At 39.5% G+C, this 27,497-nt stretch overlaps 1 protein-coding gene across 2 annotated transcripts; it reads left to right on the top strand.

Moving 5' to 3' along the window:
• Positions 1-1,598: 1,598 nt before the first annotated feature.
• LOC143884690 (LOW protein: exocyst complex component-like protein) lies at positions 1,599-27,454 on the top strand. Of its 2 annotated transcripts, none has more exons than XM_077388401.1 (7): positions 1,599-1,805; positions 8,355-8,449; positions 11,574-12,615; positions 17,527-18,039; positions 25,313-25,501; positions 26,274-26,410; positions 26,809-27,454. In XM_077388401.1, exons 1-7 carry the CDS (start codon positions 1,710-1,712, stop codon positions 27,050-27,052), a joined length of 2,316 nt encoding a protein of 771 aa, XP_077244516.1. In that variant the 5' UTR covers positions 1,599-1,709; the 3' UTR covers positions 27,053-27,454. The 2 variants fall into 2 exon arrangements, with proteins under 2 accessions (XP_077244516.1, XP_077244518.1); XM_077388403.1 differs by having other exon boundaries at positions 1,677-1,805; positions 8,275-8,449.
• The last annotated feature ends 43 nt before the right edge of the window (positions 27,455-27,497 follow it).

Genomic DNA, 27,497 nt, shown 5'->3' with positions numbered 1-27,497 from the left:
AGGCCTTTGGATGCTCCAATGAGCTAGACCGAAAATAACTTGGGTAGGAACAGTGAGGAAATACATGAGGGCTAAAAATATAACAGAAAACATGACCTTGGATATGATAGAATGAAAGAAAACAATCCATGCAGACAAACCCAACTAGTGTCGGGATTAGCCTTAGTCAATTTGAGCTAGATAGATCCTTTCACCTTCTTCATGAAAAAATTCTAAAGGATTCATTAGCCAACCCCAACTAGTTGGGGATAAAGGCTTAGTTGAGTTGAGTCGAGTTTCTCTCGCACACAGGACACACACACACACACACACATGTATGTATATATATATATATATATATATATGTATATATATATATATATATATATATATATATATATATAGAGAGAGAGAGAGAGAGGAATGTGTTCATGCGCTTGAGTGCACCAATCACATGGGTCCCACAATTTATGTGAGGATCCAAACCATTCATTTGCAAGGCCCTAACATAGATAGGTGTGTACAAAAAATCAGCTCCATTGAATCATCCTAACCCCTCCAAAAGTGGAGGGCAAAAATGGGCAGATCTGTGGTCTGTCCATTCTGACCTCCACAAATGAATGGGTTAGGATGATCTTATGGAGCTGATTTTTTGTACACACCCTATTTATGTAATGAGCCTTTCAAATGAATGCTTTGGATCATCCTAACAATGTGGGCCACATGAGTTTGAGAGCTCAAGCGCACCATTTGATTGGAACGCTCAAGCTCACAATCATTTTCCTCATATATATATATATATATATATATATATATATATATATATATATTATAGCAGAAGAGAAATTAAAGAATTTTTTGAATATTTCCAAAATTCTGTGAGATTTCCAGAAATGGTAAAAAAACCTAACCCTAAAATCATGGAAGACACTGTAACCCTAACCATAATGTCTTGAAAATAAATGAAGGCATTAAAAAAATCCAACCTATAAATTAGAGTATAACCTACTATTTGGTGGGCCACCCACAACTATATTGCATGGAGTTTGGTGCATGAAAATTTGGTTCACAGGTGATTTAAGGTTGAATAATGATAGGGAAATCAGGAACTTGAGCGACAAAGTTTCTGATCCCAGCTGTACTTGAGATTGATCTTGCTTTTATGGTTGTTGATGGGGCCGATATATCAAATCTTTTTGTGGACTAGGGCATGCCACAAACAAAATCTTATTCCCAAAGCTCTTTACAAGGAACAAAGTCTAGGCGGAAAATGATGTATTCACCCCCTGTTCTTCCCGAGGCCATTCCCTTACAATGTGAAAAGTGTATCAGTAAGCACTGCTTCAAATTTCGGTTTCGGAATGCGTTTCTGTCCTCACCGAAACCAAAATTTTGGTAATTCCGGCTGAAATTTCAGGAAAATATAAAATAATGATTTATTTATTTATTTTTTCGTGATAACACTTAAATTTCGGTCGAAACCCCACTCAGCCCGACCTGGCCTTGGGTTGGCTTAGGGTTGACCATCTTCAACCCGAGAGCAAATACCTGGGCATTACCGATCAGCGTGATATTTGGACATTGGCCCACCAAATGTAAAAAGTCACACACGCTGCACGACCAGTCGACCACTCACTTCCCGTTTCCAAAACGCCCCTCTTTTCGTTTCCTTCTCTCTCAGTTCAAAAAGTAAACGGAAAAAAAAAAAAGAAGGTGTGGAGAGTGGGGAAATGGAGAGCAGCGAAGAAGAAGAAGATTTTCCATCTCACGAATGGATCACCCCACAATCTAACATTAGCTCCATCTACCAATCTAAGACTGAGAAGGTGTGCCCTCACCCCCTTTCTCCACTTCTGTTTTTTTTTTTTATCAATCTGTGTGCGTTTTTTTGTTTTGGGAATAATCTCATTTGTTTAGTTGACTCAATTTAGGCTTTTTTTTTTTTTGAGGTATTAGAATCAGCAATTTCATGGCCTTAAGGGGCATTTATCCAGGGGCATCACGATTGCATTATTCCCATTATAAGGACGGTAGGGGGGAATTTTGTGTAAGATTGATTAACAGAAAGCATAGGATAGCGTATGGGTAGAATGGGATTTTTTGTATTTTATACTAGGAATGTTGGGTTTTAGGGCAAAATGGATGTTATGGATCTGGGTGTGGTCTCATCAGTGATAATCCTGAAGGATTCTTCAAAATCTCAAGGCGATTTATTGATGCAAGGTGATCCATGTTCCCCCTATATGTTTTTTTAGTGGTAGGATGCCTTAAGTAGACTGGTGGAAAGAGCTACTAGAGTGTGGTCTAATAGAGGGGTTTAAGGTGGACGGCTTGGAAGTTGGTGATAGGCTATCTTTAGCGTGTAGATGACAAGTTGCTATTTTGCGGTGCATCAATGGACCAAGCGATGAACCTCAGGCAATGCGGAGTTGGCGAATGTGGGACAGTTGAATCCCCTTCTTGGAAGTCTTGAAAACAAGAATTCAATACCTTCATGGACAGTTTTCTAGTTGCGTGGGCAAGGAAACAAACACTTTCTTTGGCTAGATAACTGGTGCGGTGGCACCTCTTTTCTTCGTGCTTTCCCTAACCTGTTTGCTCGAGCAGTTAATCTGAGGGCTTCCATGGCTGATTACATTCTTTTTTGGTGCATTCCTTTGGATATTTGAAGAGTCTCTTTAACCGGTTTCTACTTCTCTACCTTAATTTATCATGAAAAGTTGAATTGGTCCCCCGAACATGAAAAGATATGGTCAGTTAAGTCCCACTACTCAGTTTTAGTTAACCCCACGTTCTCTACTGACTTCCCTGACATTTGAAAATATATGGACTCCTCGATAACATTTGATTTTCTTTGGTCTGTGATGCATGCTATGATTCTCACGGGTAATCCGCTTGCTAAGCGAAATATTTGCAACCAACTGGATTGTTGCTTCTGTGCCATCCATGGTGAATCGCTCTACCTCATATTCATTCATCGCCCTTGGGTATCTAATGTTTGCAGTTATTTCTCTAGATTGTTTAATGTCATCCCTGACCAAAATGCCATCTCTTAAATTCTCAAGAATCTGAAGACCTTAAGCAAAAATTCAGATATAAAGACAATAACCAGACTCACTAACAGATGCAATTAGCTAGTAACCAAATTTCCATATTCTAATCCCACAAAATGCATCAGAGATCAAAATTAGGGTTTCCTCAACCAAGCTAACATAGAGAGGGAGGAGCTGTTAAAGTATAAAAGATTAAATAACGCCTTCTCCAACAGCTTAAGCTTCTGGAGTAACTGGTTGTTTCACATGGTATCAGAGCAAAGGTCCTGAGTTCAAACCTCCTTGATATCGAAATTCCACATGCAATGGCCAACCCAAAAAAAAAGGAAGGGGCTACATTTGCCACATGTAGGCCCACTCTAAAAAGAGGGGCCACACGTGAGGGGGATTGTTAAAGTATAAAAGATTAAATAATGCCTTCTCCAACAGCTTAAGCTTTTGAAGTAACTGGTTGTTTCACAGGAACCACCCTACAACCACGAATCAGCCTAAATAAAGGGCTGAATTAGGGGTTCCTCAACAAATTTGGGTTTCCTCAACCCAAACTCACAAGGAGGAGAGGAACTGCCAGACGGATACAACTACAAATCAGCATAAAGAAAGGGCTGAATTAGGGGTTCCTCAACAAATTTGGGTTTCCTCAACCCAAACTCACAATGAGGAGAGGAACTGCCAGACGGATACACAAGGATTTGAAAACAAACTAGGAGAGACCATGCAATAATTTAAAACCTAGATTGAAAGCAATATACTAGTTAAGATCTTCAACTTTCCACTGGTAGAGACTTCGAGCCTAACGGAAAAAAATTCAGAAAATGTCTTCACTTCTCCACTAACAGATTGTGTAGATCTTGCATTGCTTTGATACCATGTCAAGAAGCCTTGTTTGTAAGAAATAAGAGTTTAAGTCAACCTCAGGACTTGGCTCCTCCCCTTTTATATTAATCATAAATTTAAATTATGTAAAAGCTCATTAGTGTAGATAATATCAGTACAAGCATAAAGTTGAACTACCTAAATTGTATGTACATTGACACAAAAGTGTATATATTATGTACTATTGAATCCACTCTCACGACTTATACCATTGCCAACATTTAACAAGTTGTCTGCAAGTTTTAAACCGGTAAAGGAGTAGACCTAGTTTCCTTAAGCCCTCCAATTAAACCTCTTTTTTGGGTCCAACTTAGCAAACAACTAAGGAATTCAACCAACGTAAATAGGAAGGCGAAAGGGGGGTCACCTTGTCTAATACCTCTTGAACTATGGATCTAACCCACATTAGTACCATTTAGAAGAACCGAGAAGCTTGCATACAAAACATAACCATGCATACAATTTATTTGGGACCAAAACCCATCCTACGACAGTATAATCCAAAATACCCATTCAATGTGGTCATAAGATTTCTCCAAATCCTCTTGCTGAAGATACTCGACTACCTTCATGAGATTTCAAATCTGTGCTCTCATTGGCAATGATAACCCCACCCATCAAGACTTTGTCCTCTCCTGGCAAATCACCTGGAAACAATGAGATTGTATCCAATAATACATCGTTCAAGCTTATGGAGAAGGACCATAGCAATGATTTATACAAATTATTCTCAAGGCTAATATGATGAAATTCCTCACCTCATTGCTCCTTCCCTTCTTAGGGATGTGAGAAATGAAAAAAATTTGCACTCGCTCCTTTTTTGAAACAACCTCTCATGTGAAATTCTCTGGCCAAAAATCTACCACTTCTCTAGTCTATTGCTATCTCTTCCATGCTAAACAACCTCTCATGTGAAACTCTCTCACCAGATCCACAACTTCTCAGGTCTAATTCTATCTCTTCCATGCTAAAAACAGCCTTTCTTATTTCCTCTTACTCATATTTCCTTTCTAACCAATGTTTTCATATCAACAACGATAATATTGAGTCGAACCTTGTCAACTTTAAGTCTCCAGACATCATCCTTATTGCAAACTTTGGTGTAGAAGTGCACCCCTTGATCTCTTATTAATTTTCTACCAACTGCTGGATCCCATTTGCTATCTTGTGAAGGAAAGTTCTGTTCCATTCTGATTTTTTTTTGCGTCCTAACTTCTTCCCAATTCTCCCACCATTTCCTTGAAGCTCGGAACCGCTAGGCAAGCCCTCTCATGCCTAAACTGTCTTGGATGGTTGGACCTGACCTCCAAACTTTTAAGTGACGTAGGATGGGTCTATGGGAGGGAATTTTCCAAAACAATAGGGACTGATTTAATGGATAAAAGACACGAGAAAGGTGAATTACATGGAATCCAATCAACTTGTAAGTGAAATTTGAAATCAGAATTACTTTAGGACTGCGAACAGTGTTATAATCATTCTTTATAACAAATTTAAATTAACCAAAATTTCAAACAAGATCCAAAGATCAGATTTGTTATTACTTTTTAAAAATGTAATCCTAACCCTCGAATTGGAGAAGTTAATCAAAGAGACAGAAATCTAAGTAGAACTGGTCATAGTATTGTAGATCAAGATTGAACACTTGAAATTGAAGAAACTTTTGAAATCATTCTCTATGGTGATAGGAAATAAAACCTGAAATTTAGAGAAGACCCAAAGGAGGAAAGCAAGAAGAAGATTGAAGTTCAAGAGATAGAAAGTTACCTTTGAAGGAGAGAGAAAAAAGATAGCGACCACGCCATCACACCAAAGTATACAGCAGGAATGACGCCACTAGGGTTGTCAGGGCATCACACCAAGACATAGGGAGGATATCACGTCCAAGTTGCAAAATTACAAGCTTCAAATTTTATTCGTATTCATTATGCATAATTTTTTTTGTCATAGGCCTACATATAAAGACTCTTGTGACATGCATGGGAAGTCTCCTTCCTAAAGTTGAAACTTGTAACTTCCACACAATCGTGAGTTGCTAATCCTTTCTCTAGCGTGTCTATAAAACACAATTAAAAGAAAATGAAACTATCCTAGACGACTCACTAGCTAAAACAAGCCGAAACAAAACAGGAAGCTAACTTAACTTTTATTCTAAAAATAAGTCAAGAGGCACATTACGATTAATCTCAGACCCAACCAGGCAATCAACTAATTGGGTGTCTACACTAATGTAGGCCACCTCGGCTACAAAAACCCAAAAGAAGGGAAAATTGTCACTTTTGAAAGTTTGGCCAAAGTCAAACTTATCATAAGGTCATTTTTATCCCTCACCTATCTTACGACTTCACTTTGAAGCTTAGTAGGGGTGGATGCGCCACGTGGGCTCCACTTAAAGATGTATTGGCTCGACTTCTTTTGGCTTCCCTTCTCTTGACATGGATGGTCCCCATTATTGTCTCAACACCAAGTGGGCAATTATCGAATATCAGTTTCTGAGGTGTCTTCAAATGAACATTTAGGATTTGTTCCTCCTACTCCTTCAACACCAAAAATCTGTCCCATATACATATAACCGAATTAGTTTGATTGTTCAACCATGTAGGACAGCTCAGCCCATCAACAAATCCACAATCTCATTCGTAAGGATGAAGTTGGAAAAGTTTCAGATACTAAGGCTAATCTATTACGACCCCCCGACCAGTGGAAGCAAGCATCTCCTTATAAAGCTCCACACTACAGCCTTCTCCTCATAAAAGGGTTATTTGGTCCTTACATCTTGGATTGCAGCCACTGAAACCCACCATCCATTGACAAAAGCGTAAAACCGGCAGAGAACTCTCCCGTGGATAAATCTAAGCATGATAAGTTTTTAGAAGGCCAAATAATAATAAGACCCCATGCAACTCTGACAGATGAGAGGGATGCACGCTTGTGTCTTCTTCTTTCTCAAATTTGACTCTACTGAAGCAAAATAAGCATGGCTGGCTTCCCCTCTTCCTAGATCCTTAATGCATCTTTTCTTTTCAATGACCCAAAAATCTTAATATTCTAGGCAGTGATCTTTCTAGAGTGCTGTAATTAAGACCATCGTCTGCCCTTTGACCCTTCTTCCCAATTTTCAAATAAGTCATTACATAAAATTTCAGTACACCTCTCCCATTTTATTAGGTTCCTTTATATTTATAGCAAATGTAGGTGACCCCTCAGTATTGGATAATGCTGCTAGTCCCTTGGGAATGTAAAACATGTTTCAGGATAGCCTTTTCACTGTTTAATAGGAGTCCATTTGGCATGTCTTGGCTTGGACATCTACTCTTGTTTGAATGAAGTTCATTTCTTTGTGTTTGGCATACTGAGGTTTTTCTACGTCTGCTCTAAGGCTCTGTTCACTTGCGTTCCCAGGAAAGCAAATCCCTGGAAAACAACTTATTTTTTCCCTGACAAGACCTTGATAAGACAGAATTCTGGTGTTCATTTGCTTTCTAGGGAAAATAGAATTACACATGTGGAATATTTGCAAAAAAGCAAAAAATGACATGGAAAAGCCCATTTTCCCACCTTTTAGGGATTTCATTTCCTAATAAAAACACACGGATTTCGTTTCCCTGGAAAACTAGTGCAAAAAGAAGGGCAAGCAGTTTCCCTAGAAACCTTTTCCAACGCAAGTGAACAGTATAGGGAAACTTTTTCCTGCACAGATTCCCTGGATTTCTTTTCCTAATGCCACGTCAGATTCCCGGGAAACATTTTCTTTTCCTTTCCCGGGAAAACAAGTGAACAGAGCCTATGTAGAAATTACACAATCCTCTAATTGTCGCTTGGTCCTTGCTGAATCATTTACTGTGGGAACTTTTCTTTGCATTGAATAATTTCCTATAGTCATTCCCTGTAATTGCTCATTTTTTATGCCAAAGATATCAGACACTAGCTACTGAAATCTCAATGGGCTGTCTATGTTTTCTTGCAATCTTGAAAATAGGAACTGATTGAATCTTTGAGTGTTCCATGCATGTAGTGGCCCTTACCGCCCTTTGATTACACACACACACACACACACACACATCATTATTGCAAGAGGGACTAAAGTGATAATTTCCAACAAGCAATGCATATTTTTGATGCTCACTATAAAATATGTTTATTTTTTCATTTCCTTTGTCTATACTCTTTCGGGAATATTGATGTCAAGACTGTGGGAAATAATTATTACAAATCTCAAATCTGTGAAAAATCAGATAAGTCTTCTCTGTTGTAAGTTATTTTCTCCAATATATCAAATTTTAATTCTTGTTTTTTAGTCCTCAATGTTTATTTGGTCACTTTGGTCTCTCCGATTTCTTGCTTTTTAAGTGCTTGGTGTCAGCAGGATTATGCAGTTGTTTTCATGTTCTGAAGATAGTCTCAGTGTCAGAATTTCTATTTAAAGTTTTAGCTATCTGTTTAAAGGGAATTAGGAGACTTTGTTCCGAGCTACTGGATCTGAAGGATGCAGTGGAGAACTTATGTGGCAATATGCACTCAAAGTACTTGGCCTTCCTCAGGTAATAAAGCATCACTCTCTTCGTTATAACTATTAATTGGAGGGAAAATATTTTTACAAATATTAGTTCAATTATCCCTAAGAGATATTGGAGTCTGTTGACATCATACTATAAAGTTCTTTTACTTGTACAAGTATGTCTATAAAGATTCTAATGAGTGACTTGCCCAATATCAGGTAGAGTGCTGCATTCTCAATTTGTGGAATGGTCTGAAAGATATTTGAGCATGGTCAAAACCAAAACCTAGATAAGGAAACTCTGATGTTGATCACTTATGCTCTGTTTGGTTGCTTGTTTTGGGGGGATTGTAGGAGTTTCAAATGCATGAGATCTCCCAGAGATCTCCCCAAAGCATGTTTGGTTGTCATTTACACCTTTGACCACTAGACAACTTCTAGACATCATTATTGGTTTTTATCCTAGGTGGGCGCCTACGTGGCGGAGATGTTCCCCCCATAATCTTCTCCCCTTTTTTCACCAAAATGGAAAAATTTGTTGGGGGAATTAGGAGAAATTTTTGTCTTATTCTTTTTCTCTCTTTCTCTCTCTTCCACCTATATTTTGATAATGACACCCTACATCTTCCGCTAATTTCCTCGCGCAACCAAACACTACTCGCAAATCTCCCTCCAAATATTCTCCCCATCTTCCATTCTCTTCCATTCTTGTCTAATTCTCTTTGACTTATTTTTCTCCTATTCTCCCAACCATCTACAAGAAACCAAACAGAGCATTAGCTAACTGAGGGGGTTCTATGGAACCATGTCATTGTCTGGTACGAAATGCTAAAAATCTACTTTGTTCTCCTTTTCTTCCCTTTTTGTTCATTTGTCCCTTTTGTTTTCATTTTATCCCTACTTTCTCTTGTAGACCTTATTGACCTTTCTCTTATTTAATTGAATCACTTGTACAATGTGTTCACACACACACACACACACACACACACACACATAGATATACACAATATCTACCCCCCCCCCCCCCCCACTCACCCAACCACACACGCGCGCGCAACACAGATATTATAAAACTTCTAAAAGAATGGGTTTGGTAACCCCTTCTGAAATGCTTGCTGCTGTATGTACCCTAAATCGGGTTTTGCATGATTGAAATTGTTTCTGACAAAATGGGTTGAAGAGTACTGATGTACTTGAATCCATTATTTCAGAATGGTTTTAAATTTCCACATAAACCGGCAAAAATGACTGAAGATTTTCTGTTTCTATCAACACCGAAATTCACATCAAACACATACTGAAACCAAAAACGTAAGTGTATTAGTGATATACTATACCAATATGTATTACATAATTATATTTATATGCCTTAAAAAACTTAATTATATTTATATGAATTGTTTGTGTAACGTAGTGTATATCTTATGTATAGATATTTATATGAATTACATATGAAATATGGTATGTACTGTGTCAAACATGCTTGCTGCACGTGTCACCACTCACCAGGTGTTTAATTTTGTTATACCATTATGGGTGGGTTTTTTTGCCTTTGTTATGGTTTTTAGTGTATACTTGTGTTTATTCTCGCTCTTTCTAAAGTTTCATCTTAAATGTCTATCATTTGCATATGTTTCCATACATTTCCGTAGTTTTATAGGATTTCCACAGAAATTTCCATATGAAACCAACATATTTCCATTTCCATCACGATCGAAATACATACCGAAACTGAAACCTCAAACTTTGCTCTAGAATAATGCTGTGATTTCTTGGTGAGAAGAAATTACATTTCTGTTTTTCATTTAATTAATTTTCTTTTGCAATTAACGTTTTCTTTTCTATTTTTCTTCCCCCAAACCAGTGCAGAATATTCCTTCTTCAACCTCTGCTTCTGTTGGTTGGATTTATATATTACTTTTATTATTTTGTTCAAATTGTTGTTGTAAAATGGGCTTATATTTGTCATTTGGGATGTTTATGTACTTGTGTTTTAGTTAATCTGGCTAGTCTGTTCTTACTGAAATTACATCCATTTTCCAGTAGAGAGCTGTTATGATGCATTCATGTGTTTATGTGAACTCCCTCATATTTATATTGGCCAAATTGTGTTTACCATCTGTATTCTAGAAGGGCTTTGTTTTTTTTTTACTTTTGAATTGCAGGGCTTTGTTGTTTTCTATGACTTTATCTTGGTCAAATTATTGTTGTAAAATGGGGTTATATTTGTCATTTGGGATGTTTATGTACTTATGTTTTAGTTAATCAGGCTAGTCTTTGCTTACTGAAGTTACATCCATTTTCCAACAGAGAGCTGTTCTGATGCATTCATGGGAACTCCCAGCTGAGTAATTCTAGAAGGTCTTTGTTGTCATAGTTGTCAACCTATGACTCGACTCGTGACTCGATTTCTTAATTTTATGACTCGCGACTCGACTTGACTCGTGATTCGTAAGAGTTTTTAACAAGAATAGAAATTTAGTTGGAAAAAAGATATAATTATATATGAAAAGATGAACCATGTAAAAATACATATATAACCCAACAGCACATGGATAAAGCACCAGCCAAAAAATTATAAATAACTATATGTTTGTAAGTTGCATGCACAAAAATAATTAAGTTCTGAGTTCCAACTTCCAAGTTTTCTACCATCAAAACAAGAAAATCTAGGCCCAGCTACTCAACTCGCAAGAGTCTTATTTTTTCGAGTCGTCTCCCAGCGACTCGTAAGAGTTACCAGACAACTCGTAAGAGTCTTCAACAGAGGCGAGTACCCATGCGATTCGCCTCGAAAGACCAGCTACTCGACTCGACTCGACTCGGGAGTTGACTCGTACGACTCGTAAGAGTTTGACAACTATGTTTGTCATTGCTGGCTAATGTTCTATATTATGTTTAGAGCAAAACTCATACCATGGTTATGGTTAATGTAGGACTTCTGATTTCTATGTTTTGTATATTTCTAAATTTCATCAACCCGCTGAATAATTCTTGTTGATTTTTCTAGTTCTGTCCCAGACAGATGCCTCTTGCTTTTGAGACTGAAACCTGGATTGTTCATGCCTATTATTTGATGTATTGTCTTTGAAAAGTTAAGTGTATGAATCCAATTTTTGTAAAATTATGTTAATGTGCTCACCGCTTTTATAGTAACTTTTTTGCAGAATATCAGAAGAGGTTATTGAAATGGAACATGAATTGATTGAACTGCAAAAACACATATCTGCTCAAGGAATTCTTGTACAGGATTTGATGAGTGGTGTTTGCCGCGAGTTGGAAGTGTGGAACCAAGGTAACACAGAGAACCAGGAAGCTGAACAAGACCTTCAAGCTTGTGAATTTCAGGATCCCTTGCCGAATGAAAACAAGGACCACAAGGCTGCATTTTTGGAGACGGTAGATGTTCTCTTGGCAGAGCATAAAATGGAAGAAGCACTATCGGTGTTGGATGCAGAAGAGAAAAGTTCTCCGGAGCTGCTAGAGTCGGGAGATAATTTATCTACCGAAGTTTCTTCCTATAAGGTTGCTTTCCTAAAAAGGAAAGTGATGCTTGTGGATCAACTTGTTGAAATTGCCGAGCAACCATCTGTCGGCATTGTTGAACTAAAGAAAGCTTTGTCTGGTTTACTTAAACTTGGGAATGGTCCTACAGCTCATCAGTTACTGTTGAAAGCATATGGGTCCCGTCTCCAGAAAAGCATTGAGGGTTTTCTTCCTTCGTGTTCAATCTACTCAGAAACATTCCCTGCAACTTTGTCTCAGTTTGTATTTTCGACCATCTCTGTGGCAGCTAAAGAATCTACTTTAATATTTGGTGATGTGCCTTTGTATATCAATAGACTTGAGCAGTGGGCTGAGTTTGAATTGGAGGCTTTTGTTCATTTAGTGAAGGAAAATGCACCTGTGTCTGACACTGCCTCTGCTCTCCGTGCTGCGAGCATATGCATTCAGGCGAGTCTCAGTCATTGCTCAGCGTTGGAATCACAAGGACTGAAATTTTCTATGTGGATTACAGTTCTTTTGCGTCCATACATTGAGGAGGTTCTTGATATGAATTTCAGACGAGCAACAAAAATGGTTTTTGACTTAGTAGGGGAGGATTACACAGAGCTCTTGTCACCTCATTTTGAGTCACCACTTTCAGACGCTGCATCATCAGATATTATGCTTACTAGTAGTGGAAAGAAATTTATGGCCATTGTTAAGGTACGCTCATTTTTCTTATGTTTTCAGCGTATGGCCTTTTTTTCTTATGTTTTTTGGTATGTAAGTTGGGATTGAACTTACAACGTTAAGGTTGGGAAACCAAGACTTGTTCAATTGAGCTACAAGCTCAACCCATGGCCATTGGCCAAGGGTGTGAGTAAGCGAAGTCATGTCCACTGAAATTTCGAACTTCTTACCGGTGTGCTATGCGACTGTAGAACTTACATAACTATAGAACTTACAAAAGTTTTGTTTTTGTCTTGTTAGAGTTTAGAAACTAGTCTCATCTACTTTGTATTGGAGATGGAGAAGAAGAAGAGATAAAGAGAAGAACCAAAGGAGAGAGGAAGAATTTCCATGGAGGTTCAAATCCAACCCCATGACTTCTTATATTTATATATTTTGAGTTAAAAGAAACATCTTATCCCATTGGGCCTTCCATGATGCGCTTTATTTTAATAAACATGAAATAAACCAAATTACACCTTATCCCATTGGGCCATCCATGATGCGCTTTATCTTAATAACATGAAATAAACCTTTATCTAATGTAAATCTTATCCAACTTAAATTATTTAACTTTTAACACCCCCTCAAGCTGGAGCATAATTGTCATCCATGTCCATCTTGGAACAAATACTTTCAAATTGAGTGTGTGCAAGCGTCTTTATGAATGTCTGCCAACTCTTCTTCGAACCTCGCATAGGGAGTAGATATGAATTCACTAGTGACTTTTTCATGGACAAAATGACAATTTACGTCAATGCGCTTAGTCCTCATGAAACATCGAATTGCTAGCAATATATGCAGCTGCTTGATTATTGCACAATACCATTGGCTTGCGAACTTCAAATCCAAACTCTTCCATAAGTTTCATCGGTAAAATCAACTCACATTTGTGATTAATTACTCGATACTCGGCATGTGCACTGGATCATGCAACTGCGATTCTACCTCTTGGTGTGGCAGATAACTAATTTCCTCCAACCAAGGTACACTAGCCTGTTGTGGAATGTCAACCAGATGGCTGTCCAACGTAATCTGTATTTGAAAAACTTTTCATTTTTAAGTGGTTATTTTTCTTTAAAATAATTCCTCTGCCTGGTGCATATTTACATAACTTGGGATAAACCTAACTGCTTCTCAGCGGTCAATATTTGAACCCTGCATGAAATAACTTATAATACTTACAGAAAGAGCTATGTAAACTGTAAAGACTTGTAATCATTAGGCAAATGAGTCATCCAACAGGGCGACGATACTACTTCGATATTCATACAAATCTCCCTTTAATAATTTCACATTAGGATCCATAAGAGTGTAAATTGGCTTTGCCCCTAATATAGATGTCTCTAACAAAGGATCACAATCCTACTTTTTGTTGTGCAGATGTCTTGTATTCTGGCATCATATAGCGCCCTTGATGGACTAATGTGTGCGACGTACACATGAGTCGTGCCGCTTGGTTAGCTCACTGGGGGTGAAGGGGTTAGCGCATCCCTGTCGGGGTTTCCGGGGTACTTCCCCGGAAGGAAAATTTATTTTTTATGTTTCTCTAAGGGGTATTTCAGTAAATTTCTTCATGAAGTGGCGTTGATATATAAGCCACATGTTAGGGTTATGGGATTGGGAGATTTCCTTTGTATTTTCTTGGCGAAGAAGAAGATTTTTTAACGCTAGAACCGAAGTAGTGAAAACTCTTCTGCCGTGGACGCAGGCACGCTGCCGAATCACATACATCTAGTGTTTCTTGTGTGATTGTGTTTCTTTGCATCATTTCTTTATATTTTCTGCAAATCGTGTTTGATCCTTATTCCAGAAGGTATATTTACATTTCCGATGTAGGATCTTTGCTTTTGCATGGAACCCCAACCCTCCATGCGGAAGCAACATGGGCAATCTTGCCCCTCCACGTGGGAGCAACATGGGAACTACGGGATCTTCCTCGAGGGATTTTTTGGTTCACGGATGCATACCGGGGTTACCGAGATCTTCCCCGAAGGATTTTTCTGTCTTCGGAGGCACACCGTGGTGACCACGCCTCGGCTCTGATACCACTTGTTGGGACCCGAGTAGAACTCACCCTTAAATGCTAGACGTTAAAGGGAGGGTGAATGATACATGCCAAGATGGATTCCATTTAGAATGGAATAAATTACTTTCTTATTTTAGAGAATAAGATAAGATCTTACTAGATCTGATATATTTAGTAGCTTGATAGATTAGGATACCAATTTAGATTAGTATAATCTTTATTTGGCTATTTCTATTTTTATCATAAGATCTTTCTAGATCTTTCTATGTTTATCATTAAGTGCTTTATATAAGCATATGTTATTGTTAATGGAAATCAATGAAAAAATCTTATTAGAAATTGTGTCTTTTTGCACAAAGGAGGATTGATCCTTCCCTCGAAGTGGATCAAGAGGCTGATCTTCCCTCTAAGAAGATCGAATCACGTTACGAACCGTTCGGGTTCGTAACAGTGCCCAAGCCCTTATAAGCCCATCCACATCTCCTTACATTTCTGATGTGGGATCTTTGCTTTTGCACGGAATCCCCAACCACTCTTTTGAGATAAAATAATCACATGTTTCGATCATGCAACTACAGTACCAATAAGTAATGTACGTTTTCCAAATCTTTTGTCTGGACTCTGGACATGATCTTGCAAATTCATTTTTACTTCAACAATTTCCTTCTGATTATCTCTAGTGACTCCAATGTTGTCCACATAGACAACTAGTATGACAATGTTACTTGCCCCATTTACATACAAATACCGAGTTATCCACATGACTTACCTAACCGTACATGGCCTTTCGTAACTTGCAAACCTTACTTGATTCCACTTAAGTAACATGCAATGTTGATTGCTCCATATATCTTGCAAGTCACCATGGTGCCTTGGAGCCGATACTAAAGATTTGTGTATAGCCTTTGACGAATCAATCGTGCGTTCAGCCTCCCCACTGTACTCTTTGGTAAATATTTAACCTTATAAATATTTAATCATACGAGCCTTGGCACAACGGTAAGGTTGCTCCATTGTGACCTGGTGGTCACGGGTTCGAGTCACGGAAACAGCCTCTCTGCAAAGCAGGGGTAAGGCTGCGTACATCTGGCCCTCCCTGGACCCAGCAATGGCGGGACCCTTGTGCACTGGGCCGCCCTTTTTATATATCTTGCCGCAACCTACTACACATTTTCCTGCAGATTCAAATAGTCCCCAAATAATTTTGTTTAAATGAATCAAATGTTATAATTAGCAATGAGATGCTGAGTAGAAGACCGTTTACCTTTCTGAACAACAATGCTAACACTTGAGGGAATATAGTCAATCATATGATCTTCAGACACAAACATAGGTTGATTGGCGAGTTGAGTCATTCCCTTCTCATATCGGATAGAGAAACCACTGTGGGTATAGAGGTGGTGAAACAATAGATCCAAGTTTAGGTATATGATTGTCGGAAGGAGAGAAGTAAGGATTATCCTCAAATAAGGTGGCATCAACATGAACCTACTATCTTCTTCAAAAGTGGATTGTGACATCAATATCCTTCCTGAGTTGGAGAGTATCCCAGAAAACACATTTGTATGCGGGTCCAATATATATAGGCTAGGTGCCAGATAATGAACAAAGCATACACAACAAAACACTTTAGGAGGGAGATAAATCAATGTGCTATTAAAAATGATAAGGAATAAGTGGCAGTGTCTGGATGGGTGGTCCTCACTGTAGTGGATGAATTAGTAGATTTTCTTCGTTGGTATTAACTGGTATAGGAGTATGCTCCCGGACATCCTTAATTGATTCTATGTTTTGCAAGTTGGGACTTCTAGTCCCCAATGTAACTTCCATAGTATCAATAAAATTGTCATCTTTCAAAAAAAAAAAAAATGATACGGAATAAGAAGATTTTTCACACTAGGTGGAGGGTGGCATTCGATTGATCAGGTAAGTAGCAGTTAGGGCGACAATTCTCCAATAAAGCTCGGGACAGTCATATTGAGTAATAAAGGTCTAACAACTTCAAGCATGGGGAGTATGTGTGCAAGATGTTTGATGAAAAATACAAGAATCGGCTAGGAATCATTCAAAATCTTGTGATACATATTCTTTTACATTATTTGAACGTAAAATACGCATCGTACCAATTTGGTTTCTTTATGAAATACTTAAAATATAGACAAAACCTCCAATCTTTCTTTCGTAAAATATGACCAAGTCACGCGTGAATAATCATCCACAAAAATAACAAAGTACTTATACTTGGACAGAGAAAGGACTCTTTGGTAGACCTCAAATATCAGAATGTATAATGGGAAAAAAAGGAACTAATTGCCTTTTCTCATTTCTAGAAGGATACCCTATAGTGTTTACCTAATTGACAAGCTTCATACTCTAATCTAGTTACATACTTAAGATCGGGAACTACTTGATGAAGATTGTGAAGTGACGAATCTCAAGCCGGCAATGTCAGAGCTGAGGTGAAACTTTAGTATCTAAAGCTACATAGACCAGGCTACAATCTAAATAGTAGAGTCCACAAAACTTAATCTGTCCACCAATTGTCGAACTAGTCTTTGGATCTTGAAACACACAAGGATGTAAAAGGTTACTAAACAACTAAGAGATTTACTAAACAATAAGCTAAAAAAATGTTCATTAAACATGGATTAAGACAGTGTAGATCTGTGCTGCTATTGTCCTTTATGAAATTATTTCAAGCTAAATATAGCCGACATTGTTTTGAATAATTAGTTTTTGCTCTAATTGTCTCGATTCCATTACTTTCCTTTCTCCTGGTTGAATCCTAATCTTAATGTTTTCTCGTTTTTCTGAGTAAGATACTTGATATGTATGTTTGGACTCTTAACATGACACATGCTAGTTATTCTTTTCAGGATATTGTGGAGCAGTTAACCCCAGTGGCCATTTCTCATTTTGGAGGAACCATTTTACACAGGCTCTCCCAACTATTTGATAGATACATAGAGGCTTTGATCAAAGTCTTACCTGGTCCATCTGAAGATGATAATCTCACAGATCAGAAAGAGGACTTACATTTCAGGCCTGAAAGCGATTCTCAGCAGCTGGCGCTTTTAGGAACAGCATTTACTGTTGCCGATGAACTGTTGCCAATGGCCGTATCCAGGATTTGTAACCCACAAAGTGCAAGTAAGGAACTGGGAAATGGACCTAATGAAAATACTATTATTTCTACAGAATTTAAAGATTGGAGACGTCAACTTCAACACTCCCTGGATAAACTCAGAGATCACTTCTGTCGGCAGTATGTTTTAAACTTCATTTACTCAAGAGAAGGCAAAACAAGGTTAGATGCACAGATTTATTTGGACGGGAAAGAAGAGGATCTCTTCTGGGACTCTGACCCATTACCTTCTCTGCCATTCCAGGTGGTGTATTTTCTTGAATTGTTCAATTGTGTATTTGACAGATTCTCCTAGCACGAGAATGCTCACCACAATCAGTTTTTTTTCCTTTGAAACATAAACATCACTAAATAAAGCTTATTAGAGTGGAAAATAATTTATTGTTCAGGCCATTAACAATAATTTGCAGCAAGTTTTAGTTTTAAATCACGCACGTCCACATTTTTAGGTTATTCATTTTGTGAAAATTTGTGCACTTTTTCTTAACTATCTGGAATTCAAGCGTCTCTTTTTATTTTAGTTTTTAATTTCTTCCCTGATGTTAATGATAAATTTAGGGGAGTGATAAATCGACCTCCATATATCTTAAATCGCCCCCCTATGTGTCTATCTCTCTCCTCTTTCTCTCCCTAACCCTGAGGAGAGAGAAAGACACATAGGGAGTCGATTTAAGATATTTGGGAGTCTATTTATCACTGCCCTAAATTTATATGTAAACAGTAATAATGAAAACTCAATTAGTTTGGAGAGTTAGGGAAATGACTATTTTACTGACTAGCCAAAAATCAAATACTTGGTCCAAAGGATAGTTATCGAGGTTTTGGAAAATGACTATTTTAATGACTAGCCAAAAATCAAGTACTTGGTTCAAAGGACCGTTGTTCCAGCAATTGGGCTTCAAATAAATCTGGCATATATTTTTGCATTTTGAATACTCATGCCTGCATGCTTTCCAACATGCTGACGGATTCTACTGGTGGACCATTAATCAACTGGAGGATAATCGTATCCTATGATCGGTGGACACGGACACGGAGTCTTAGACACATCAAACCCCAAAAATTGAGAAATGGGGACACGGCTAAAATAGAAAGCATATATAATCATGACTTGTCGATACAGATTCGTATGTCGAGTTTCGACACGGATACGAGTTGTTTGACATGACAACATCTAAAAAATTTAGAAATGGTGACACGTACATACACAAAATTATTAATTACTATCATCATTTGTAACGATATAAATATGATATTCATTTAATAAACCAATAAATTTTAAAAGTAATCAACTATAACCTAGAACAAACATGAGATAATCAAATAACAATGCATTCATCAATTTAATCTAGTTCTCTTCCATCTCCAATATACAATGAGAAAGGGAGATCAATATGATATAATGAATATAGTATTAGAATTATAGTTTGTTTAGGGTTTTAGGTTTAGGGGAAGGGGTATAACAACAAATATTAGTTAAAGAAGAGCTAAGAGAAGAGTTCATAATAAATGAGTTAAACACAATATTTAATTACTGTTAACAGGTCTTTAGGTCTTTATGAGTTAAACACAATATTTAATTACTGTTAACAGGTCTTTAGGTCTTGATTGTAATGCCTAAGGGCATACTTGTCTTTGTACTTCACTCTTTATTATTTATATTACATGAGTGAGGGGGAGAACCCTAACTCAATCTTTTCTCTCAATCTTTACTTTCTCTCTTTTCTCTCAATCTTTACTTTCTCTCTTTTCTCTACCTCTCTCAACATGGTATCAGAGCTCTAGGGCATGGATGCCTAGGGCCATTTTTTTTTCTTTTCTTTCCTTCTTTTTCTTCCCTAACCCCTAACATTAACCTCCATCTTCTCCATCAACCTCAACCTCCATCTTCTCCATCCCTAACCCATAACCCCTCCATTCTTTGCTACAGTACCCGCTACAGTACCCACTACAGTACCCACTACAGTACATCGCTACAGTTCCTGCTACAGTACCCTCTTTTCCCCACTCTTCCTTGCCCTAATCTGATCCATCATAATCTCTTCTTCCTCTTTTGGGTCATAGCTATGCCCTAGATTTTCTTGTTCGGCTTGATCACTATCTTCATGGTGTTGTTTTGGATTTGTACTTACATCATTGCGATGTTTGTGGTTCAGATTTGTCTCGACTTTGTCTTTATGCCGTGCGGCTGTCTCATGCCTCCCTTATGCAAATGTTGTCCTCACGAAGCCGCGGTCTATTAGCTTGCTTATAGTCTTCATCGTTGTCTCTACTTGCTCGTTGTTGGTCATCTTCAGTCTTCTTTTCGGTCTCTTATGGAAGATACACCTAGTATTGATGACCCTACTATTTGTACTCCAGCTATGGCTACTAGTTCCCAGCCGTGTCAGGCTGCGTTGTCGTCTTTGTCATCAGTGGATGCGTCATTCCCACCGATTACCACTTCCCGTCTTGATGGATCCAACTATTTGACTTGGAAGATTGCTGTGGAGACATATCTGAAGGCCCGACGAAAGATTTCTATTATTCGTCGTGATCCCCCCTCCTGAGACTGACCCTATCTTTGATGATTGGGATGTAGATGATGCCCTTGTTCGTACACTTTTATGGCAGAGTATGACCCCTGCCATTGCTAGCATCATGATGGATCTCCTTACTGCCAGAAAGGTATGGGAGCACACTGCGGCATTATATTCTGGTGAGGGGAATGTCGCCCCTCTCTGCGACACTTACTCGCGCTGGATGGGTCACAGGCGCGGTGATTCTACAGTCTATGATTACTACAGACAGTTTGTCTGCTATTGCCAGCAGCTGGATGCTCTTATACCTCTCACCACTGATCTTACCACGGCAGCCAGACAGCGGGATCAGCTCCGTGTTGTTCATTTCCTTGAGGGTTTTGGACCAGAGTTCGCTCATCTTCGACAACACATCCTTGGGTTTGGTACTGTACCCACTCTTCAGGAGGTATTTTTACGAGCTCAGCAGTGTGCACTTGGCATTACTATTCCTACTCCCGTGGATGTCTCGACTACTGCTGCTTATGGCGCCGCTGACCGCCCTTCCCGAGGAGGAGGCACTTTTGGTCGCGGTCGTGGTCGCGATAGTAGCCGAGGCGGACGTGGCGGCGGCCGAGAGGGTGGCCGTGGAGGTCGAGCTCGGCCCTATTGTACTCATTTTAGGCGTGAGGGTCACTATCACGAGACATGCTTTGATCTCCATCCTGAGCTGCGTCACACTCCAGATCCTCGTCAGGGCCGTACTGCACATCTTGCCTTTCCAGATTCGACTGCCTATTGACAGCCCCTCACAGACACCACTGGCTACTCAGACCGATCAGATGGTCGTCTCTCGTGCCAACTATGATGAGCTACATCGTTTCAGATCTACCAGCCGCCCTCCTACTGCTGGTCTTGTTCAGCCAGGTAGTTCTCCTGCTTCGGTCCTCTCTAGTTCTAGCTCCTGGATTATTGATTCGGGAGCATCTCATCACATGACAGGTACCCAGTCATCCTTACATGATATTCATCATATTGTTTCACGTTCTATTACTCTTGCTGATGGGAGTACCTCTCCTATCACTGGTGTTGGCAGTTGTTCCCCTTCACCAGGCATTACATTATCATCTGTGCTATGTGTCCCTAAGTCACATTTCAGTTTACTTTCTGTTAGTCAATTAACAAAGCATCTTCATTGTTCTATCTCATTTTTTCCTTCATATTGTCTTTTTCAGGATCTCTCGACTGGGAGGACGATTGGCTCGGGCCGTCAAGTGGATGGCCTTTATCGTCTCGACTGCGCTCTGTCCCATCCGATTCTACATGGCTCGGTCGATGCATACCAGTGGCACTGCCGTCTAGGTCACCTGTGTATGGAGCGTTTACGCAGGATTCCCTTCGTTTCTTCTTCATCTGTTAGGTCTTTTCAGTGTGAGGCCTGTGAACTTGGGAAGCATCATCGTGTGCCATTTTCTTCTAGGACTATTAGTCGGGCTTCACACCCTCTTGCTCTGTTCATTCTGATGTATGGGGTCCTGCGAGGACTACCTCTTTATTTGAATTTCGCTATTTTGTGGTCTTTATTGGTGACTATTCATGTATGACATGGGCTTATTTAATAAAAGATCGTTCTGAAGTTTTTTCTGTGTTTCGTGGTTTCTATGTTGAAGTTAGTAATCAATTCTCATGTGATATCCAATGTCTTCGCACTGACAATGCAGAGGAATATTTCTCTTACTCTAATGGTTTTTAGGAATTCCTCTCTTCGCGAGGCATTCTTCATCAGTTCTCCTGTGCTCATACCTCTCAGCAGAATGGAGTGGCTGAGAGGAAGCTTCGCTCATTATTAGATGGGGCACGGACACTACTCTTTTAGATGCGGGTCCCTAAGACCTATTGGGCTGATGCTGTACTCACAGCATGCTACCTGACGAATAGGCTTTCCTCTTCGGTCCTTGGCGGCACCTCTCCGTTCTCGATTCTCCGTCCTACCTCTGACCCTTGCCCTCTTACACCTTGAGTTTTTGGCTGTGTCTGTTTTGTCCACGTTCTTGGGTCAGGATTAGATAAGTTGGATCCTAGGGCCAAACGATGTATCTTTCTAGGTTACTCTCGGACCCAGAAGGGTTATCGTTGCTACAGCCCCCGCCTGCGACGATCCTTTGTCTCGGCGGATGTTACATTCTTTGAGACTCAGTCATTTTTTAGTCCGTCCATCTTGTTGGATCCCTCCCCTTCTCCACTTCAGGAGGATTCCTCGCATACTCCTGTTCTTCCTCGCATACTCCTGTTCTTTCTCTTCCGGTTCTTCTTGATCCCATTCCTGTTTCTACACCGCCGGTGTCCAGTTCCTCCCCTACAGTTGATTCTACTGTTATGCCGACGTCAGAGCCTTGTGCAGCCCCTCTACCTCCACCATTGAAGCGGTACCAGCGTTGGGTCAAATCTGCTGCTCATGCAGCCCCGCCCGAGCCATCACCATCTCAGCCGGAGATCCCCACTTCTGAGGTACATTCTGACTCTCGCACTCGGTCTCGCAGTACTGCTCATCCCATTTCCTCTTTTGTGTATTATGACTTTCTCACCCCTGTATTTCGCAGTTTTGTTTCGTCTTTGTCCTCTCTTTCTCTACCTAAGACTCTACAGGAGGCACTTGATCATCAAGGATGGTGGGCGGCTATGAATCTTGAGATGCAGGCCCTGCAGGCCAATCAGACATGGGATTTGGTCCCTCTCCCATATGCTGCTCGCCTAGTTGGTTGTCGCTGGGTTTATGCAGTCAAGCACCTTCCTGATGGCACAGTTGAGCGCCTTAAGGCTCGACTTGTTGCAAAAGGGTACACGCAGACATATGAGATTGATTATGGCGAGACTTTTTCACCAGTTACGAAAATTCCTTCTATCCGTGTCCTGCTATCCCTTGCTGTGAATCATGGTTGGCATCTTCATCACTTGGATGTAAAGAATGCCTTTCTTCATGGTGATTTGGAGGAAGAGGTCTATATGGAGCAACCTCCTGGATATGTTGCTCAGGAGGGAGAGATCTTCTCTTGTTTGCTGTTTGAGGAAATCCATTTATGGTCTCAAACAATCTCCGAGAGCCTGGTTTGGGAAGTTCAGTGCTACACTAATTCACTTTGGCATGAAGCAGTGCGCAGTTGATCACTCCGTCTTCAGTTTTCAGTCTCAGGCTGGTTGTGTTCTGTTGATAGTATATGTCGATGATATCATCATCACTGGTAGCGATACAGGTGGCATTCAGAGGCTCAAATCCTTCATTCAGACAGAGTTCTCTACTAAGGATTTGGGTCATCTTCGGTATTTCCTAGGCATTGAGGTTGCCTATTCGACTAGGGGTATCTACCTCTCACAGAGGAAGTATGTTTTGGATCTTCTTAATGAGACAGGTTGTTTGGGAGTCAAGCCTGCCTCAACTCCTATGGACCAGAATATGAAATTACTCCCTGAGGAGGGAGTCCTGTTAGAAGATCCAGGGCGATACAGACGCTTAGTTGGTAAGCTCATTTATCTTACCGTTACACGTCCAGATATTACCTTTGCAGTTAGTGCTGTTAGCTAGCATATGAGCTCATCTCGCACTTCACACTGGGCGGCTGTACTTCAGATATTGAGATATCTGAAGAGTTCGCCAGGTAAAGATTTTTATTTCAGAGGCATGGGCACCAGAGAATTGAAGGATACACTGATGCAGACTTGGCAGGATCTCCGGCTGATAGGAGGTCTACTACAGGATATTGCACCTTTATTGGAGGTAATCTTGTGTTTCATGGAGAAGTAAGAAACAAGATGTCGTGTCTAAATCCAGTGCCGAGGCAGAATATAGAGCTGTGTCTCATACGAGTGGCGAACTCATGTGGCTACGTTCCTTACTTTCAGAGATTGGATTTCCTCCTTCTTCTCCAGCTCAGTTATACTGTGACAACAAATCCGCCATTTACATTGCCACGAATCCAGTCTTCCATGAGAGGACCAAACATATTGAAGTTGATTGTCATTTCATTAGAGATTTGATTCAGCGATGCTACACATCTCCTGTGTTTACCAGATCTACAGATCAATTAGCAGACATGTTCACGAAGCCTCTAAGTTAGTTGATAATTGTGACATGCTAGGAATGTTAGATATCTACATTCCAGCTTGAGGGGGAGTGTTAACAGGTCTTTAGGTCTTTATTGTAATGCCCAAGGGCATACTTGTCTTTGTACTTCACTCTTTATTATTTATATTACATGAGTGAGGGGGAGAACCCTAACTCAATCTTTTCTCTCAATCTTTACTTTCTCTCTTTTCTCTACCTCCCTCAACAATTACAAAACAGAATGTCCCACTTGACACGGTATGAAAATGTGTCCACATGCCCACATTAACTCTAACACTCCTAGCAGTACATTTTAAAGTGTCCAAAGGAGTGGCGACTTGTCTGGACACGCGTGTCGTGTCGGACACGGCAGGACACGCGTGTCAGCAATAAATTCAAAGTGTCAGCTAAATCATAGACCGTATCCAACCATTCATCATTAATAGATCATAAATATAGTTTTACCTATGGTTATAAAACTCCCTCGCATCCATGTCGACTCCCTTTTACCTTGGCCGCATTCTGCGTTGCGTTGCATCCGCATTCCGCGTTTTGTCCTATAAAGTCAAAATCTCTTTTGACTCTCCCAAATTAAACACTATTTCTACCATACTAGCCAAAATCAGTATGATCGATTCTAATGGAGGACTTTTTTTTTTTTTTTTGCATGATCTACTGGTGGATTCGTTAATCAATTGGAGATAATCATATCCAACCATTCATCATTAATGTATCATAAATATAGTTCTACCATACTTACGGAATCTAGATTTGTAAGGGTTGCCGCCCGTTTGTTCATGGTGGCTTTTATATTACAATTTTCTACCTCTTGTGTTTATTTTCCTTCTTTATTTTGTTTCATGATCTTTCCACATGTTCAATGTATGCTTTAATTATTATTTTTTATGTTGATGATGCAGGCATTATTTTCGAAGTTGCACCAGTTAGGAATCATTGCTGGGGATGTTTTAGTTGGGAAAGAAAAGATACAGAAAATTTTGCTTGCCAGATTAACAGAAACTGTGGTAATGTGGTTATCAGATGAACAGGGGTTCTGGGAAGTGTTTGAGGATGATTCTGCTCGTCTTCATCCATTTGGGTTGCAACAAGTACGTCTTTTTTGTTGTTTTTGTATATTGCTCCTTTATGTCTTCTCAAAGATTGTTTCTTGCACGTGTTTTTGCTTTTAGTGCATTCGCTGCTTGGCTTGAACCTTTTATTTAATTGGTGGCGAGCCTGGGTTGTAACCTATCAGGGCAGCTTTGGACCCTTTTATGTTCTAACTGCTATGACACGAGGCTCGACAATTGATTGTCGAACTTTGATTTTGTTGCCAACCATGTTACTCTGATAAGGATACAGGTATGTGAGAAATTGAGGTAACAAAGTTCACATGCTGGGATCCTCTAAATTTGTTTGGCTAATATGTTGCTTTGAAGGATCTCGTAGAAGCATTTGTCTAGTCTCCTTGTTGGAGCATTTTGAAGGATCTGAGTGTCATAGGTTGATGATGTACCCGAACAATCTCTTTTTGACTGATGCCTTGTTTATATCCGCAATTGTTTCTTTTGAGAACTAAAATTGCACTTAAATTTGTGATTCTATCACATACAAAGCAGGCTGCAAAAAACAATATAAATCAAGGGTTGCATTGTAGGAGTATGGCTTGCTTATAATATGGTCATCTTCGAAGCATCTCATAAGTTGTTTTTATATGAATATATAGTAGTCGCGAAACCCACTTGGTGTATGTTGGCAAATAAACCTGTTCACTGTTGCTCTTATAAAGTCTTATGCTCTGACATATGGCAATATCACTGTCATACATGTTTTCTATTTTTGAGCCATCCCGAATTCTAAAACATTTTTTTTCTGCATCAGCTAATTCTTGATATGCACTTTATCGTTGAAATTGCGGTTTGTGGGGGATATCCATCCAGACATGTGCACCATATTGCGTCAACTATAATTACCCGTGCGATACGAACCTTTTCTGCAAGAGGCATAGACCCACAAAGGTACATCTCAGTCAATCTCTGCTTTGTGTTTCCTATCCTGTTTCCCCCCTTTTTGTCGCCTTCTAAGGGGCTGTTTGGATACACGGATTTTAGAATCTTGGATTTCCTCAAAATCCTGAATGTGAAACGAGAGGAGACTGTCTGTAGTTTTTTGATTTCTCGCCCTACTTTCCGGCGAGAGAGTAGGAGATCGTCCCCGGTTTCCAGGTTTTAGAAATCTCAGGATGGAGGGAGAGATTTCTAAAACCTGAATTTCTTACTTAAAATCCAGGATAATGGATTGTAAAATCCAGAATTTTACACCGCTTTCAAACTATAAACCTGGATTCTAAAATCAACGTATCCAAACAGCTACTAAATTTCTGTGGGTTTGCCTGATCTTAATGGATTTTTTTTAGTGCCCTTCCTGAGGATGAATGGTTTGTTGACACGGCAAAGACAGCAATAAACAAACTTTTGTACGGAGCGTCTGGGTCCGAATCATCTGAAATTGACGAAGAGCACGTGCTTATACATGATGAAGTCTCTGACTCTGAGGACACTGCTTCAACCCTATCAACCATGCAATCAGTTGATTCTTTTGTTTCTGCAGATATGGGTGAAAATGAAAGTCCTGTGTACTTCTCCGACCCCGAGGGCTAAAAAATCTGGCTAACATTTATGCTGGGGAGATTGACAGATACCTTGTGTTTCTCTCATTGGAGTCATTTTGGTTTATATGGCTTTATGCCGACGAGAAAAATATGACCGCCTTCCAATCCATCTTTCTTGGCGTATTGTGGGGGATTTTTTATTCAGATTGTTTGACAACATCTTGGCAAACACATGGCTTCATAGAACTGGAGCCTTGTACAGTAGCTAATCTTCCTTGAATTATGCACTGAGGTTGTACACCATATTTTAACAAAGTCAGTCTTGTAGTTAAAACTAAGTCAGTCTGGTAGTAGTTAAAACTATCTTTTCATATGTGCTACTACTGTCGTGTTAAAATACTTTTAATCATTTTTTTTATGACATAGGGTATCCCCACCCCAATTTTTTGAATTATCAATTCTCCCCAATCCACATCAGTGTTGGAAAAGCTAGA

This window comes from Tasmannia lanceolata, unplaced genomic scaffold (genome assembly GCF_043159265.1).
Source record: "Tasmannia lanceolata isolate RefF3 unplaced genomic scaffold, GAP_Taslan_0.1 ptg000008l, whole genome shotgun sequence".
NCBI classification, from domain to species: Eukaryota; Viridiplantae; Streptophyta; class Magnoliopsida; order Canellales; family Winteraceae; genus Tasmannia; species Tasmannia lanceolata.
Note: the sequence above shows the minus strand (reverse complement) of the source record. Positions and strands in the feature narration are given on the sequence as shown.

What these genes read in the sequence shown, in the direction of transcription:
- LOC143884690 (XM_077388401.1), top strand. Translation starts at nt 1,710, where the DNA reads ATGGAGAGCAGCGAAGAAGAAGAAGATTTTCCATCTCACGAATGGATC. An exon ending in TACCTTCTCTGCCATTCCAG is followed by an intron (nt 18,040 to 25,312) that starts GTGGTGTATTTT and finishes TTGATGATGCAG; the next exon opens with GCATTATTTTCGAAGTTGCA. An exon ending in ATCCATTTGGGTTGCAACAA is followed by an intron (nt 25,502 to 26,273) that starts GTACGTCTTTTT and finishes TTTCTGCATCAG; the next exon opens with CTAATTCTTGATATGCACTT.